This window comes from Centroberyx gerrardi, chromosome 8, assembly GCF_048128805.1.
Source record: "Centroberyx gerrardi isolate f3 chromosome 8, fCenGer3.hap1.cur.20231027, whole genome shotgun sequence".
NCBI lineage: Eukaryota > Metazoa > Chordata > Actinopteri > Beryciformes > Berycidae > Centroberyx > Centroberyx gerrardi.
In genome coordinates this window covers 16058077-16076769 of record NC_136004.1, presented here as the reverse complement: position 1 = coordinate 16076769, position 18693 = coordinate 16058077, and the positions used below count along the sequence as shown (strand labels likewise).

Genomic DNA, 18693 nt, shown 5'->3' with positions numbered 1-18693 from the left:
ATCAGTCACATGCAGTCCGATTACTCACCGTCCGATTAACATTCAAATGAAACACATGAATCTTTATTACTTCATCCAGCATTACATCCGGTGCAAACACTGAGCAACATAACCAATGGTAGGTCAGTGGTATTCACTATACATTTGTCAATAGCAGTTTTTTCTAGTTTCATTTTTATAACAAAGTGTTAAATGGGGGTGGAAAACATTTCTTTACAGTAAAAGTCTTTTTTTTAAGAGGGTTGCCACACAAAATGACATGGCACAAACTGAAGCAAACTACATGTAGAAACCTGTCTCGGGGACACGAGGAAAGAAACCAAACACAAAGCAAGAAGCACAACTTGGTTCAATGCTTCTTCCAGACTGTAGAAACTGAGGGGGAAGGAATAGAGAAGAGACTGGGCCTAATGAGATATGACTATACTGTACAGTGCCAGTTGAGTGAGGACCCAAAAGCATGACAATGGAGGATGGTGGCATACATACGCTATCACAGAGTGCACATGCAGACATGTCAGCCAGAGCTACCAGAAATCAAATACTGGTGTTGTATGGTAAACCTTACAGCATGTTCGATGTGGATCTCTTCTGAAACCAGATCAACAAGTATTCCATTCAAAGAAAGTACAAACAAGTATAAAAGAAAATAAATAAAATAAAACGGGGTGGGGAAGAAACTAAACATTCTCCATGGGAAAAAAAAAAATCTACTTCTTTAAAAAAGGAGGGAAATAAAAAATATTACTTCCCTCCCCAAGTTTTCTAACAAGACCGGAGTGAGCGAACAGCCATTTTGTTAAGAGAGTGGGATTATAACAAACGCAATTCCTTGAACCTGCTTGTATATCGGACAGTCCTTTTCTTCATGTTTTCACAGCTGCTAGCGACAGCCTGAGTTGTGCCAAACATCTAGTGGTTATGTTTCTGCATGTGCCACTTAAACCTCTTCAGCTACCAGCCTCTAAAGGGCGCGTGGCCTCTTGGGATTGATCTGCTTACTGGCTTGCTCCTCCTCCTGGAGTGCAGAGCGGAACGACTTCACTTTATCTGTTGAAGGAAAGACAGAGAGGGGAAGACATTTTTGAGTTTAAAAGTGATCTGTATTTGATAGGGGTTGAAATGCATGGGATAGCTAGTCTATGATGGTTTGAATACAGTTTTTACAATGACCCAAATAAGTGATTTTGCAAGTCTTGATTCTCCTGTTTAATTATCTACTGAAAGATTGATAAAAAGATTCAACTGTATGTAACATGGGGATAAAGCACGGATGGAGTTTAATCTCTTTATTGTTTGTGATGGGTGCAGTTTTGTCCCAGAAGTTTGAGCAGGAGGTAGTGTCAGCAAGGTGTGTCTCTGTGTTCCTGTCGTACCTCGGAGCTCAGTGAGGATGTCTATCTTCTGGTCTAGGATCTGCTCCAGCTGAGTGGCGTACGAGTCCACGTCATAATCCACCTCCTCTGTCATTTCCAACAGCACCTTCTCATCCTCCAGCCACCGGACAGACTCCTGCTCAAAGAAGACACACAAGCACATATTTAAAACTGTTAATGCCAAGTTAAGCCTGAAATGCAATAGTACCAGCAGCGCCAAAGTACCCATAACCTCAGTAAAGAACGACCTCTCTGGTATTATGGTTTTCACACATCGGTTACCAATTCATGCAATGTATCCTGACTGATATGATTTCTTCAAAGTAGTCGACATAAGAATCAGAAACAGGAAAAAGCAAGGACCATCGGCAAATAGCTCCCTGGTTACCACAAGACTTGCCATAGCGATAAAGCACCAATTACAGTTGAAAGACACCTTTGACCAATCAGATTACTTGGTTAAAACTACCCATTGTATAATAACGCATAAATAACACGATTCAGAAAGTTTCATGTCTGAATATCCAGTAGACTGACATGGTTATGTCCAAGTTAGAATGGGTTTGTATGGTACATATATGTCAATGCCTACAGAAATATACCAAAACAACTGATAACATAAGTCTCTCTTCACACGTCTATGGTTATAAATATGACGAGGTTAGTTGAAAGAGTATTTAAAGAGTTCTGAAAGTGTGTGTGTGTGTGGTCATCAACGTCCTGACCTGGAAAACAGCACGGTGGTCCTCCAGGACTTGCTCCTCCATCTCCACCATCTGAGACACGGCCTCATGGAAGGTGAAGAGCTGGGGAGACACTTCCTCCTCCTGGGAAGGGAATTAGATTCACGAGGTTTACCAGGGACAGAGATATCATGAATCCAGCAACATCAAGAGGCAGCTGCAGCAAGAAAAACTGAACACATTATACCTGTTCCGAGATTGCAAAACCTGACTTAGAAAAGCAGGCTTTCATTACCAGTAGGTTAGACTACTGCAATGGTCTTTTTTCCACTCTCCCAGAAAAAAATAAAAAAATAACTCTGGGGCGGTTACAGCTCATCCAGGATGCTGCTGCCAGAGTTCTCACTAAGAAAATGGGAACACATTACACCAGTTCTTAGATCACTTCATTGGCTTCCAGTGTGCTATAGACTACACTTCTGACCTGCTTTTAGGATATGAGCCACCCAGACCTCTTAGGTCATCTGGGACCAGTCTGTTAGTTGTTCCCAGGGTGAAAACAAAATCTGGTGGAGCTGCTTTTAGTTATTACGTTCACAGTTGCTGGAATAAACTTCCTTTTACTAAATCATCTGCATCTTGGTGTAAAAAGTGTTATTTTTATCATTTATTTATTTGTATTTTTGTTTTATTATTATCCTGACATACCTATTTGAAGTGTTGCAAATGTTATAATTGCTGTTGTTTGTGTCAGTGTTGGTCATTAAGTACTGGAGGACGCAGCCGTCTGAGGACATATTTACAGAGGGCTGTTCCTGTAAATAAGACCCTTTAGGGTACATAGAGGTTTGTTCCTATGTTCCAAGAGGGCGATTGATAAGTTTTATAGGCATAGAGGGTCGAATACTGTTTGAATACTGCGGTCAGAGGTCAGAGGTCAGTTACAGAACAGTTTCCCTGGAGCTGGTAGGGATTCAGTTTCTTGCTCAAGAGCACTTTTTGCTGGGCAGATGCTTGCAAAGACGAAAGCTTAAAAAAAATAGTCCGGTTGACAGACTATTCATGACGCCACCCAATAGCTCAAAGATCCAATTGTATCCACTTTATCTCCCCTCCTGTTAAGTACATTTTCCAGACACTGTGTACTTACATTCTGCTCACAGAGCAGTTTGAGGTCATCTCTCTGCGGCGAGCTGCTCAGCCAGTCCTCGTCCAAAAGGTCCAGCTGGTTGACGGTGTGAATGTTGGGTCGACCCCCCTCCATCACCTGGTTGGGATCCACTGTCAGTTCCTTCACCCTGCAGACACAAGAGAGAGTGAGCAGGTTACGACCGATTCATTTGCAGTGCAGAGCCACTCTCAACATGGCTGCTGTTTGGTCGGGGGTATGGGGTTAAAAGTGGGGTCAAATAACGTCACACATGTGAAGGGAGCATCATGATAGCAATGGCACCATGCATGGGGAAAGACTATTATGTCTCTAGATGTCTGAACCTTCATATAATCCTTGCATCAGTATGTTTTCATAATGGGTGGGTGTGCTAATTGGGGCCCTTTCATTCAAAACTTGACTTGTCTACTCATGTTACAGTAGACAGATGTATCACACATGCCACCCATAGGGATTTCTTATATTGTATTTAAGGCTGGCATCTGGATGGACACGACTTGTGTTTAATGAGGCCTGACTGAGCTGATAAGGTATTACTAACCTCTTGGCACACCGCTAATTAATTAGGACTATGTGAGAGGGATTAACTGCTGGGAGTTGGCTCAAACAAAAAGCTCATCCCGCATCCTGTTACTGAATAGCGGCATGGACGTATCAGCGTTACTACTGCGCCAAATGTCAAGCGTCACCTTATTAAGTCAAGTAGGCAACTCTTGCACAGTGATGCTGATTTATCACACCAACCTTTCTTTCTATGGTAATTTTTTAATATTCCAAATGTCAGAATGTCACAGCTGTCCCTGTCATCCAGCAGCTCAACCTGATCCAGGCCTCACTACTGATGGCGGTTACCCAGCATTGTCAAAATACACGCCCACATGGACAGACGGACAAAAGACAGACGGGCGGACGCGTTATTCTTCATGAGGCGGTGAAAAGAAAAACAATGATCCAGGTCACATCCACAGCTTAGCAAAAGATAACAGTGGAAGCACAAGTCAAAGCAGGAGAGGAGGGCGAGAGGCGTCATGCAGATGAAAGAGAGAGGAAGGATAAGAAGACAGGAACGGGTGAAGGAGTGTTCCATGGTTAGCAGCTGATGAAAAGAATGGAGGCTGCTAAATGTGCTCATATTGAATGTGTATACGAACAATGTATAAATACCTGGAGGGAGTGCATGGGCTTTGTGTGTGTTTTGTGTGTGTGTGTGCTGTGCTGTGCATTGAGGAGTGCTTGACCTGCTGGGAGAGGTAGCAGCAAAGTCATCGTACTCAAAGGTATTGGTGGGCGAGTGCTCAGGGCGACTTCCCTGACCGCCCTGGGAGAAGGGGATGTCCGACGGACTAATCCCAAACTCCTTCACTCTACACAGCGGCACCAGCCACACCAGCGCACAGAGGAGCAGAGGACGAGAGAGAAGAGGAAAAGAAAGCAGGAAAAAAGAGAGAGGGGATACAAGAGAGTCAGATAGAACTGCTGAGAGTAGGCAGAGAATTTCACAATTTTCTGTCAACTTCACATTACAAAATATCGGTACCTCTAGTTTCAATCTATACAAAAGCCGTTGGGCATTATTGTGGAATGGGAAGAGCTATCATTTCATAACATTGCTTAATGTACAGTGTTTCCTGCGACACAAAGGCATTATCCAAGTATTAACACCAATCATTGTTAGTATGTCAATGCATTCCCACCTGTTGGCGTAGCGTAGTGTGTTGAGGGTATTCTCACATGATGTCATACCGGGAGAGATTGTAGCAATCTGTGCAGACAAAGAGAAGATCATTCAGCTCACTTTAATAAGACTGTCACATCATCTATGGAAAAGATATGAAAACACGAACATGGGTCATTTATGAAGGCAGTGGACTGACCATGCATGTGCGGGAGTTTTCCCCAATGAAGGAGTCTCGAAGGACCTGGGTGAGCTTACTGGCTCTGAATGGAGTGTGAGGCTTGTTACGGCCGAGAGCCCTGATGCACTCCTGAAGGAGGCAGAAAGGGAGAGATGCATTATACAGCAACTGTATGCTACTGTCAGGGTGTAACACAGTAAGAATAGATACTATTAGTAATTTAAATAGTAAGTTATATACCATCAGTTCAATAATATGAATGGAGTAGATAAAAAACAGCTATTTGGAATCAATGGTCATTTTGTCTGTCCACAAGCCAGTGAAAAAACAGACTAAAGTGGTACCAAACAATTACACTCTAAAATACAGCTACCGCTATCACTGCCCCTTTACTCCCCTGCCCCCAGACCTTGAGCGCCAGCAGGCTCTTGTTGATCTCAGCTCCCTCCAGACGAGTCTGGCGGTCGGCACTGGACGTGTCGGCCCCCCTTTCGTTCCCCGCAAGGTCAATGAGGGAGAACTTGCCGTGCATCTTCCCCTTCCTCCGAAGAATGATCTGGAATACAGCGTGGCTACGAGACGAGTGGGCGTTGGCGGACGTCTGCCCCGACGTTCTGAGCGCGAGAGAATGGAGGAGTAAAGATGAAAAAGGAGGGAAAGCGAGGGTGGAAGAGGAATGGAGCAAGAAAGGAATCGTGGGAGGGAGAGGAAAAGGGAGAAAAATTAGAGTGAATTGCTTTTATTTGCTAAGAACACTGGGTGTACGAGGAATATGACCTGGTTAATTGGTGCCGACACCTTAAAAAAAAACATATGACACCATGCACCATATGAGAGTGGACTAAACAAACACTCTACAAGTATACATTCAAAGCCTAGGAATTACAGAATTGGCAACAAGTAGGTTGATAGACTTTCTGTTGTCCTACCGGCAGCTGTTTCCCACTTCTATGAGTTTCAGGACGTCCTCCGTGCATTTGACCTCTTTCTCCTGAAGCCCCACCACCTGCACTTGCTGTTTCCCGTCCTCCAGCACCCTCAGCTTAGCTTTACGATTCAGCAGGTCAAACACCTAACAACAGACACACAGTCAGCATTGGTTAATGTTTTTGTTTTGTTTTTTTAAACAGGTAAAAATATCAAAAACGGTTATGACATATCACTTACTTTTCCACTGTAGATTTCAAAGAAGGTTGCGTACACTTGTAGATCTAACTTCTTGTAGTTGGGTTTCTTCAACATGAGAAATACATCCCGAGCTGCATGAAAAGAGTTAAGAGAGATTTGAAAATTACACCAGAGCGAAGCCAACCATTTATAATAAACAACCAAACCAACCGATTTTATCTGAAGGTGCTTTTCCAAACACCCAAACACATTGTACAATAAATAATTAAAATACACACGCGCAATAAAAACAATAAAACAGCACATATAGCACACGTTAGTCACTTACCAGCTAATGCGTAAATTCCTTTAGAACAGTCTTGGTTTTTTCCAGAAAAATCTCCACCCATAGTCTAAAATACAAACACACATATGAATACATTATTCCAAATTGTGTGCTTGGGTGAATAATGCATCTACTGAAATATAGCAAAATTATGGACATTAAAAGTATTTCTATGAGTCAACTGAAGTAAAACAATTAGGATTGAACCCGAATTAAGTGATGTACCACAGTGATATTCCAGTGAACAATGTTATCATGTATGAGTTTTCTAAATCCTTTACACTTTTGTTAATATAGAGTTATTGCGTCAACTGACATGTGTTTTTCCACTGCCTGTCTGTCCATAGGCGAAGCAGGTGGCCATGCCCCTCTCAAAGATGGTCTCCACCAGAGGTCTGGCAGTAAACCTGTAGGAGGAGACAGATCACATGTTCATCCATTACTGCATTGTGTCTGTACTTGGCATCAGGAGACTGTGCACTCACTTACTGAACTAGCACACAGCATCCATCAACTGCATTATCAATAAGTCAAGTGTAAACACACTCTAGCTGCAACAAAGCAATACATTTATAAACAAAGCCTTATCCTCATTGTAGTTAGCAGTCAGGTGTCGTTGCAGTGAACCACTTCATTCTGTTCAAAACTCAAAAAAGAAAGATGAAGCACAACCAGCAGCTGTAAACCAAACCAACCTGTAAACCATCTCGTTGGTGGTGCTGTCATCAAAGGCGTAGTCAAAGCGGAAGGTCTGGTTCTCCAGGTACCGGGTCAGGTCCACCTTCTGTTTAGGTTCATGGACCATCACCACATCCTTACTGGGGATGGTGATCACATCCAGGTCCTTCATGGTCAGTTCTGGAAGGCAGCAGAGGCACGGCTTTCAATGGCACGGACCGGGCATACACATTCACACAAAATATCTCAACTGTAAAACTGTTTTGACTTTGAGGCAAACATTGTAAAGGGAGTGTGATGCCTTACTAGAGACCAATTTGTCACAAAGCTCAATCTATTCACTGATGGAAGACTTACCTTTCTTGTTGAGTGGACGTTTCCTCACACAAACACATATTCTGTGCTCTTCAATCTGTCCAAAGAAGGACAAAAAGACATTTCATCATGGTGTTGTTGAGGGTCAATATAAGAAAACAAGCTAAAGAGTAAGAGGCTGCAGTCTCTACTCACCAGATCTGCTGTGGTCAGGGGCCGGTAGTCTAGACTGGCTCGGAAATCTCTGATCATGTACATGATCTCATAGTTAGGGATGGTGGTGTCCACCTCCTGAGGGAGGACAGAGACACAGAATGACAGTCAGAGGGTAGCTTATTCACCAAATGAAAATTACTTCCATGCAATTCCATGATACATTCTCATAATTATAGTAGTCTAAGAAGAGGGAATTGGAAAAACAGTAACTCAGCCAAAGCCAGAAGTTGAATGATAGGGTGGAGGAAGGAGAAAGAAGGAGAATGATGCTGATGTACCTGCGCTCTCTTCTCCCTGAGCTCCTGTTGCTGAAGCCGACGCCTCTCTCTCTTCTCCTGCAGTTTCTCCACCTCCTTCACACAGTTTGACTTCCTCCTCGCTGCCATGAAGAGAAGAAAAGCAATCACTCCCCTGCCTTTCAGAGGACATACTTAAAGCCTTCCTTTGTAAGGAGATCTCTTCCTCTTTCCGTCCCTTTTTCAGTCTCTCTCACTATCTCAGTCTTGTCCTTCTGTTTTGAGCAGTCTCTTTCTCTTAGCATTTCCATTCTCTTGGTCTTCCTTCATAGTGAACACTATGCGGAGCTTTGGGCTATATCAAACAAAGCAGAACAGTACTACAGCTGAAACAGGGGCGGGCTTCAGTGGCTGGCACACACTGCCTCCAGTATCACACTAGCTACACCCTCTCCATGACCAACAAAAGGCCTTTACAGTGTGTCTAAACCCTGCTGAACTCATTTAACCCTTCTATCATCCTGCAACACTACTGGACTTTGCTTGGGCGTCTTGGAGACCGCTAAAACCCCTCACTCACCATGTTGGCTAAGTGTCTAGCACTACTGTAATGCAAACACCAATTAGGGGTCTCAGATCAAGTATGATTAGAAAATTGTGTGACAATCAAACATGTTATTCCAAATCTCCCCAGCACAGCACACCCAGAGATTAGTGTCATTTCAGGTCCATATTATCAATCACAAACCATTAGTCACCACAATAAGAGAACGCATGTTAGGTAACATGTGAGTAATAGCCACTTCTGATTCCTTGCAGAGGTTATAAAAAAACAGTGTCATCTGATTAGCCCTGGCTCACTGCTACAGCCCCAGCTTCCCACAGCAGAAGCCCTGTAACACAGTCCTGGCCTCCTGCTGGCTCCGGTCCCTGAGAACCCGGACTATCAGAGCAGAGGGATTAATAATCTGCTCTAATCTGGGAGGAGAAGAGGGGCTGGGTCAGCACCAGGACAAGGCAGTATAAGAAGGAGCACCGGCGCTACTTGTGGTTTCTCAGTCTCAGAGGCTGTTGGTGGGGGAGTTGGGAGGTGAGGTGGGAAACTGACGTTTCCCTCCTTAGCTCAACAGAAGACAGTGAACGCTGGGAGGGTGCGGAGGGTAAAGAACAAGATTACTGTTTCTATCTGGGCCTAGAGGAATAACACACAGCACCACAGGCTTCTCCACGTGTGTGTTCATGTGTGTGTGTGACTCAGCGGAATTTCGAGAGGGAACAGACAGTGCATACAGTCAAGCAGCGGCACAATCAGTTTTTTCCCCCCCCCTCCCTCTCTAATACCCAGAAAGCCTGTCTGCTGGATGGATTGTGTTTGTGCTACTTCGCCACCACACCACAGCTTTAAATTGAATCTGCCAGAGACTTTGGAGGCATAAAATTGTCACAAGACTAGAGGATCTTCAGATTCTATTGGGAACTCTATTGAAATCACCAAAAGCGTTAAGGGCAGGGGGTAACATGCAGGTGATACATACAAAGCTGTCCATACTCCTTTCTGGATAGCGGGTGATGTGAGGATTCTGTGATAAAAATGTGGTCAGCAAAAATAAGATATTAAAAGAGTTAAGATTATGTACCGGCTCTGTGTTTTCTGCAGATGGCCTTAAAAATCTGAACAAAAAAATTGTTAAAAACAAAGTCATTAATTAATTGATGTCATTCTTCACTATTCATTTGACAACATATTTAGAGAAAATCATATACAAGTTTTGCCTTTATATCTCTGGCATTGAACAAATAATTAAGGCTTGAGTTAGCATCCAGCCAAATGCTCCCAACTGGCTCTCTAGCATTACTCTCTTCTTGTGTTCAGAGAAATATCACAATTACATCACAGTTAAGATAAAGAACACAAAATATTGTTTTGTTTTATTACCATTCTGCAGCTGCTGTTGCGTCTGAGCTTGGGTGGGCTGAGCAGGCTGCTGGGATGGAGGAGGCGGTGCTGGCTCTGGCTGCTGAGGGGGTCTGGCCCGGGTCGAAACCACTGGAGAGACAATGCAACAAAGGTCAGAGACCGGCCTTTTAATTTGGACCCGACTAATATAGGATTTTTGAGACTGGTATTCATAACTGAGCCTGGTATTCGTAACTTAAATTACGTGTTCATCTGTTAATTATGCAAAAAATAGATATGTTCCATAAAGTAACACTCAAATTTAGCTCTCAGAGTAATCCAGTGAAAAGTTTACATTAAAGGTTATTTGACCACTTCGACTGATCACTATTCAACATTTTTACAACCATGTCAACCATGTCTAAATTCTATTTCTATACACTGTCTTTTTGTTTAAAACTGTTTTTTTCTTTCCAAAGGTCTGTTGTCAAATTAATCAGACGTAATTGTGCTAAAATATGTGTAAAATATGGGTGGAATATGCAGACACCAATATAATGATCTCTCTCATCATTAATACCACTACCATTGATATTGACACTAAATTCAGATTCCAGATATGTTAGAGCTGTCTTTAGAGAGCAACTAAAAATATTTGTTCTAAAGTAACAAAATTTGATTTGAGATCAGAAGTTCAATTTCAAGATTTAAGATGAGAGTAACTTGCCTAGTGTCCAGCCCCCATGAATCACAGTCTTTAGCACTTTTTGAATTTGCATGAATCGCCATGCAAATTAAAAAAGTGCTAAAGACTGTGATTCATGGGGGCTGGACACCAGGCAAGAGAGTAATAGTATAGGAGAAAAATGAAACAATTTCCAGAGTCTTGTATAAAACACACCTCTATTATCCCTGGATGGCGTTTCACTCTTAGTAGGTGCTATCGTCCGACGGTTCTGCAAGAAAAATCAAAAGCTACGGTAAGCTATTCTAGGATTAGAGGATTAGGACAAGTGAATCCTAAATTCACTTTTATATTTCACGCCCAGTCATGACCTGTGAAAATAAACGTGATCTTGTTTCCACACAGCTTTCAACCCCTTCTGACTCCCGTGGCTACACACGATGAAGAGATACAGAAATAGACAAAGCCTGAGAATCAGATTACTGCTGATTACAGGAGCCTCTTTTGTTCACAGTAGTGTTCTTGATGGCTCTGCCAATGCAGTATCTCAAGGCATCTTAAAGAAACGTAATTAAACTTGTAGATATAATGCAGGCAGTCCAAAATGTATCACCCAATACATTAATTTGTGAGGATGCTCGCTGTGTAACTTACTGCATCTACTGTGCACCACATACCAATGGTGTACTAATCAGGACCAATTAGCTTGCTACCTAGGAGGATCCTGTGTCCACATTAAGGTCCAGCCAACTGGAGCCACACCAACTCCCAGAACATGACCAAGCACTTTAGATACACTCTGACTATAATGTATATGAGGGAGGTAAAAGGGAGGGAGGGAATCAAAAGAAAAAGAAGGAGTTGAGGTTTTTTTTAAACAATCCAACCTTTCACCGGTTGGTTACCTGGCCAGATATGGTAGCACACTCACCTTTGCAATTTTGCTGACCTTCACACATGTGGGTGTAGGTGGGGGTGGGGTCTCTGGGCTGGGGGCAATCTCCTCATCTGGAGCCACATCTGGGTTTAGTGCAAATATACTCTCCAAGTCAATCTGTCCAGAAACAGAGTACAGAGTATTATTAACAGAGTAAACTGATTACTTGTGTGATAATTAACAAGCATTTGATATTAAACAGCACAACAACACACACTATATTCCTAAAACGTCTCATGTGTCATCAAACAAAAAGTAAAGGTTTAATTCTAAAATGCTCTGTATCAATTGTGGAAAAATTGTGCTACCTAAAATTGACGAGTCAGCATTTCAAAAACATAGATAGTTCTATCCACAAAAGAAAAAACATTTTGTAAGAAAAGGTCTTAAGCTGGTTCATAACTTTAATGGTAGCCCATGATGTGCTTTACTTTCATGCCAACAAACATTTTATAGGAGTGGACATCATTTTTCCACCTTGATGGATATCTTCATCTCTATTTTGGAATGAAAATTTTTAAATGTTGATTGAACATTATTATAGTAATTAGGCTATATTACCCAACAGTATTGTTACAGTGTAGCCTATTCAAAGTTATAGCAGAGTTATTAAACAGGGAATATTGTCTCCCTAACCATCCTGGGGCTTAGAGTTAATTAAAGTCAAGCAATAAATGAGTGGAAACAGTAATAAATAGTCTATTAGTCAACCATATTAGAGGCACTCTTTATGTTAATATATAACAAAAAGAAAAAGAAAATCCAATGAGACTACATTGTTAAGTAGTGGGATATAAATACTGTGTGGGAAGAAGCATGACTACAGTTAGGGGCTCAGTGAGCTCATGCACATCAGAGTACAGAGGGCGATGTCTGGCGGGACTGTAGCGCATGCAGGCTGGTTGTGTAATCATCACAGCTCTTGAATGTCTTTAGATGCATTATTCATTGCAGTGGAAGAGCTGAGCGCATGCTGCCGCTGGTGCTTTGACTGGTAATGACTGGTGGCTTACCTCTTTCCCTTTTGTGTCTCCATTTTCTATCCACTCCACGGTGACGCTCTCGTTGTCCTCATTCAGTGAGGTCACCATCGCCTGGTGTATACGTCCTGTGGAAGTGTCACACACATGATGGGATACACAGACATCAGATCGGCTGACCGAGACTTGAGGGTGTAGGAAGCGCTTACTTGGACTCAAACTTTGTCTCATTTCATCTACAAAGGCCTTACTGTAGCCTATGTAACCCCAGCTGATTTTTTTGGTGATAAAGGATCAGCCTGGACAACAACATTTTATGATGCAGGAGCAGGAACAACTGAGGGGAGTCAGCAATGGGGAAGACAAAATGAACACACAGACACTTCATTATGCACGCTGAAACCAAGATCTAATGAAAACAGCGCGATCTAGGGCACAGTGTTGAATAATGCTCAACTGAATCAACTGCTTTCTGTGCTCTTTAAGGCACTAACCGACGTAGCATTTCAGTTTGACATCGACACCTGATATCATGAGGCTATACATTTTCATTACTGCCATGTTGAAATTGAGTCCCTTAAGTTTCAGAGGAGAGCCAGGCAATACCCTCAGGCTAATCTTAGTCTAGTAAACTCTGGCCATGAGGTTTGATAATCACCCGTTAGAGAGAATCACTGATAACAGAGGCAAGCACAGCTGCTGCCGCTAACCTCTGTGGCTTCTGCCTGCCTCCCTGTCTGTATCGTAATAATACCAGCTGTCAAGCGCTTGCCCAGCCCTCCGATCTTATGTGGACCTAACTGTGCGTTGTAAATTCCCAGCACAGTCCAGGGAAACGACGTGTTCCTCAGTTCCTGTATCCATTATTTAGAGAAAGACAGGGAACGAGCAAAGATGCTTTTAGTGTTCTCAGCTGCTGAACACTTCCCTGATTTAACTCACAATGGTTTTACATTGGCAAGCAGCAGGAAAAGCAAACCAAGTGACTAGTGCTTACAGTGTACACTGTAAGCACTAGGGACCTTTGGCTAGAGAAGGTAGTCCTATCCTACCTATTAAAAAATGATAGTAAATAAATGCAGTTTATACCTATCTCCTTTTAACTGATTAAAATAAAAGTGAATTAACACTAGATCAATTGAAATCTATTAGAACTGATTGTGAGTAGTGTGTCCAAAGGAAGGAACTCCTAGGTCCTCATAAATCACATCCTTATAGGTTGCACACAATACCAGTTCTTTGTAGAAACAGTTTTGGGGTATCACCAAGAGAAGTTCAACTGAAAGATAAGGGAGAGACTAGATATTAGTCCTGGTACAGGTTCACCACAATATTCCAGTATTTACATGACAAGCTTACAAAGATGGCCTTTTGAGAGCTTAATAATGAGATTCTTCTCCCTTCACAACAAAATACTAGGGGCACGCACAGTCATTTTAGCCTATCTGGTTAAACAGGAATGGCTTTAGTTACAGAGTAGTAAAATGCATTCTTTACATCAATACAACTTGCAACATTTGTAAACGGCTGAACACATGCCACTCACTTTAGAGTCCTTCAGTAACTACTACTTACTACGGATACGCTGACATCTGTGCCTCAAATATCTGCGCTGCGGAGAGACAGCCAGACAAGTGTGTAAATAATCTGATGTTGGATTGTGACAAGGTAAGTTACAGTGTAACCCTGGCAACAGTAGAGGCTGCTGCAACAACAGGCACGCGGCACATGACGCCACACCTCTACTTAAGGAGGGTTAGCCAAGAGCACAGTGAGCTGTGACAGGGACTGCAGTATTCAGGGGGAGGATTACATTGGGGACACAGAGGGGACACAGACAAGAGACTGTCAGCCAAGTACCTCCAAAACACAGCTGCTTGCTGGCAGTCTGAATTCGTTCCCGTCAACTTTCAGCTAGTAATGTCAACAGTAGAGCTCAAAGAAAAAAGAAGTAAAAGTGACAGAAACTGAGCCAATGTCAGTGGTAAGTGTGAAACCATAGCCTTCCGTTGTGATCAACTATGTCATTCAACCATAGAGACGGGACTCTGTTGAACATGCTGCATGTTTAACAGTTATTAGAGAACAACAACCACCTCCTAATGGCATAAGCGGATAAGTCTTGTTACATTTTGTTACACAACACCACATCCAGTTTACCTCAACCTGCATTAACATATGCTATTTGATGGATGCTTTTATCCAAAGCACTTTACAGTACCATGAGTGCATACATTTTTAGCATTGGTGGCCCCAGTGAGAATCAAACCCCTTACTGTGGCAATAACAGCTAAAAACACAGAAGAAGACAGACAAACCATATTACAACAGTAAACAAACTCAAAATGAATAAAAGAGACACAAAGCGAGAGGTTTGCACCCAATTCTGATGAGTAAGCATGATGCTTGTTGCATCAACTGTCATTTTATAGTGCAGCTTGCTTATGTTGACCGCATTCCTTCCCTAATGTAAACATACATCTCAGTGTCTCTTGACATAATGACCCAGAAAATGAGTCAGGAATACCAGGAAAAGGTCAGCAAATCTAAACCATAAACACTAACACACTGGCCAAATACTGGGGCTGTAGTCATAATAATGTAACAGTAAGAGCTACAATTTCCCACTGGAAGTCAGTCTGAGTAATGATACAGTGTGACCAGGCTAAGTGGCTATTTGCAGAAATGTACTCAGATAACACATCGAGCTGGATGAATGGTATTCATGTTCAAAACTACACAGACTAATAAACCTTTGAATCGAGCATCCGGTAGGGCTGCACAATTAATAAAAAAAACTGCAATATGAAATACTTCAATTTCCAATCATTTGCAATTATTTTATCAGAGTGGTGGATGCTCTAAATGGACTCTTAAACATGGTATTCTGGTGCTGAGCCCAATTTCTGGGCTATAAACTAAACTGCACATTGTAAAAAAAACGGAAACAAAACTCATTGTATTCAAACAGAGCAAATCTTAAGCAACGTGTCAGTTTTTTATTAAAACAAATTCTTCTTTGCTGAAAAATCTAAAATATTGAATCAGTATCTGTATACTGTATTGCAATTTATACCGCAATTGCAATACCCAGCAAAATAATTACAATTAATTGTCAATATTGTGCAGCCCTAGCATCCAGCCTGCAGACAACATCTGAATATTGTCTGCTGCCCCTAACCTTGCATGCCTAATGTTGTGTATGGTGCAACTGTGCACCATGCACAACATTAGGCATGCAGGGTGGCCCGTCTAACCTGTTGCAGCCAGAGGCCTCGAGACCTAAGCACACAAAATCTACCACGAAACCATGATAAAAGAAAGTGTCAGAAAGCATCTGCCCTGCTGAAGTATCCTTGAGCAACACTGAATGCCTACCAGGTCCAGGCCTTCTGTAGCTGCACTCTGACCTCCCTGGAGAAGAGGAAGTGAAAAGACCATTTCCCTATGGGGATCATAATAGTACCACAATCTGTATTATCACACTCTGTTCCTATATGACAGACCTGAAATGCCAAGCCAGAGAAAGTCTCCTCCTGTCACATACTGGCTTGTCATCAAGCAACTGATCCAGTGTTTGCCTAGATGTGACTGAATGCACTGTCAACTGTGTCCCACTTTTATAATGAAACCTGGCTGAATGAGTGTGTTGACACCTCCCATTAGCTGAGGGGGCACAAAGGGGGGTGCCTGAAGCTCTGCTTAGCCCGAGGAACAAAGCCTTCAAAGCATCAGTTTCACTACATCAACAACAAAGGCACCCATACCAGAAACTGTGTCATCATATCATAGATGAAGAAAAATTCTGCAGTCCATAACCACTAAGCTGATGGTTGGTCCTATATGTCTCTACTTTGAGAGATACTACCAAGTCAGTCAGAGATGATTTCAGACAAAAACTGATGCCCAATAACACAACAGATAAAATCCATGACCAAGATTAAACAGGGGATCTTTTTTTGCATCCAAAGAGGACATAAACGCCACAGGGTGGAGGGTGACAGACTGGCTGATGAGATGACTACAGGTCCTCTCCTAAATAACCGTTTATCCCTCCAAAGTTCCTCTCCATCAGTCCCTGCTCTCAACATGCAGTGCTTGTATGTCAGGCAGTGAAACAGGGAGAGAAAAGAGAGAGTCCTGGCAGAATCCAGGGAGCTGCAACAGATGGGGCGGTGGTTAATAGCTTGAATCTGGCTCGCCTTCACCAGCCTCGCCACCTACCCCCCAGAGCGAGGGCAATCCCTGCTCAGGACACAACACCAACCAGCCACGAAATGGATGGACAGGACAGCTTCCCTTTCGGGGCTGCTGTGCTTTTCTCTCTCATCTCACCTCTGATCTTCAGGAGAGTACAATCACATGCTCCCAGTGAAAATGAGTTGGTGAAGTCAAAGACATCATCAACAACAACCAACACTATTACTACTTCTACTAACACAACCTCAGCACCATCTTTGACCAGTTTATTTTTAAAAGGAGCAGTTAGTTCTAGAGGGGATTTGCTGTTTTAGGGTTTACTCCAAAACACTCCCACAGGGTGTAGCCTAATCCTGGAAGGGCCAGTAGAAATGACATGAACCGTTTGTGTGTTCATCTTTGGCTGCCTGGCCCTGGAGCAGTGTGCTCCAACTGCACAGAGCAGAATAAAGCTGACATTCACAGAGAGAAAAGTCATACAGGCAGCCTCTCCCTTTCTCTATCTTCCCCTTTATCCACCCTACAATAAAACAGAAGGCCCAGTGTATTGTAGTCCGAGCTTCTTAACGAAACGGATATGCAGCACTCCCGCAAATATAACCGACACAGGTGTTTAAGATAATACTGCTTGTTTGACCTCATGCTATCTTGGCCTAGGTTATTTTTGACGAGATATTCACGATACTCCACAGCATTTCTGATGCACTTCTTGATTAAGTACAAAATCAATGTAGTTAATAGCTTTCGGGATACGTCTATGTGGTGCAGTTATTAATCCATAGCATGACCAATGTACGATAACCGGTTGCCAACGTAATTCTTGCTTTGGTCTCGCTCATAGGTGTTCCCACAACTAAGTTAGCTGAGTAAACATTTAATTATTTGGTTAAGTGATGTTTGTAGGCCAAATGATAAAGCCAAAGAGCCAACCAGTCCCTTAGCTAGATGGATCTTGGATAGGTTGGACTGTTTACGGCTGCAATGATGCCGGTAACGTTAGCGTTAGCTACCCTAATCTCTTGCTAGTGTTACTCACGAGCTAACGTTAGCTTGGTTAGCAAGTTAGCTAGCTAACGTTAGTTTATAATAGCTAGTTGGATAGTAAGGTATACTGCAGAGTTAACGCTGGATATTTAGCTGTGTTAATGTCTAAATAGAGCATTTAATGTTACCAATATTGAAATAAAGATATATGACTCTTTTATTCGCAAGCGAGCTTGCTAACAAAGGTAGGTGCCCATTCAAAAGGCTTTGGCCGTGAAGTACTCCACCCTGACACAGCTAATGTTATCTTGCAGCTAACGTTACGCTCTGCAGTCAGCGGCAACGGTTGCTGTATTCAACAGCACACCACAGCAACAAAGATCCTCAAACAACTTGCACAGAACGAGGGAAAAAAGAATAGACAGGGTGAAACTTACCATCACTGCGCTTTATCTCCACATAAGTACCAACGACAATCTTCCCAAAAGCAGACGCCATTCTACATTACTCCAATAACTAAAAGAAAAGGGACTAAATAGTTATTATATTCGAGATAAATGTAGCTACTTATGTTTGGCAGTCTTTGGTCGGGGAGGAACTGGAAGATGCAGGAGAATCATGAGCCTGCATAAAGTTACCAGGAATAGCAGAGCATTTCCGGTCCCGCTTTTTCAAAATAAATGCATGTAGCTTTAATTTATGCTTGGGAAAATTCATAGCCTTGGCAATTTAGCAAATCTGTTTATCACCACAGTATTACATTTCTGCTGTCTTGAATCCTTGTGTACAGTCAGTTATTTCACGTCATCTTATATTTGGTAGTTTCAAATGTATTGAGTCAGTACCAGATATGGCATTCTGTATTTCATTATTTATATGCAGCATACACATTTCACCATACTTGGAATCTGTGCGGTTCTGAAAATTCAATTGATTCTGGAAACTGACAGGCAATAAAAATGGCTTATTTTGGCATAATAGTTTCAAAGCACACAATATGCCTTTACACAATGCTTGTCACACTCC

General features: G+C 42.4%; 1 protein-coding gene across 2 annotated transcripts; it reads right to left on the bottom strand.

The window, feature by feature from the left end:
• Positions 1 to 41: 41 nt before the first annotated feature.
• LOC139911994 (kinesin-like protein KIF2A) lies at positions 42 to 18252 on the bottom strand. 2 transcript variants are annotated; one of them, XM_071899644.2, is made up of 21 exons: positions 18105 to 18252; positions 12517 to 12611; positions 11498 to 11620; positions 10783 to 10837; positions 9921 to 10031; positions 9520 to 9564; positions 8027 to 8127; positions 7728 to 7823; positions 7575 to 7629; positions 7235 to 7397; positions 6856 to 6946; positions 6543 to 6606; positions 6254 to 6345; positions 6016 to 6158; positions 5496 to 5700; positions 5105 to 5215; positions 4925 to 4992; positions 3210 to 3357; positions 2102 to 2203; positions 1377 to 1512; positions 42 to 1050 (listed from the first exon to the last, which is right to left on the bottom strand). In XM_071899644.2, exons 1-21 carry the CDS (start codon positions 18163 to 18165, stop codon positions 965 to 967), a joined length of 2151 nt encoding a protein of 716 aa, XP_071755745.1. In that variant the 5' UTR covers positions 18166 to 18252; the 3' UTR covers positions 42 to 964. The 2 variants fall into 2 exon arrangements, with proteins under 2 accessions (XP_071755745.1, XP_071755746.1); XM_071899645.2 differs by lacking the exon at positions 9520 to 9564.
• Between the last annotated feature and the right edge of the window lie 441 nt (positions 18253 to 18693).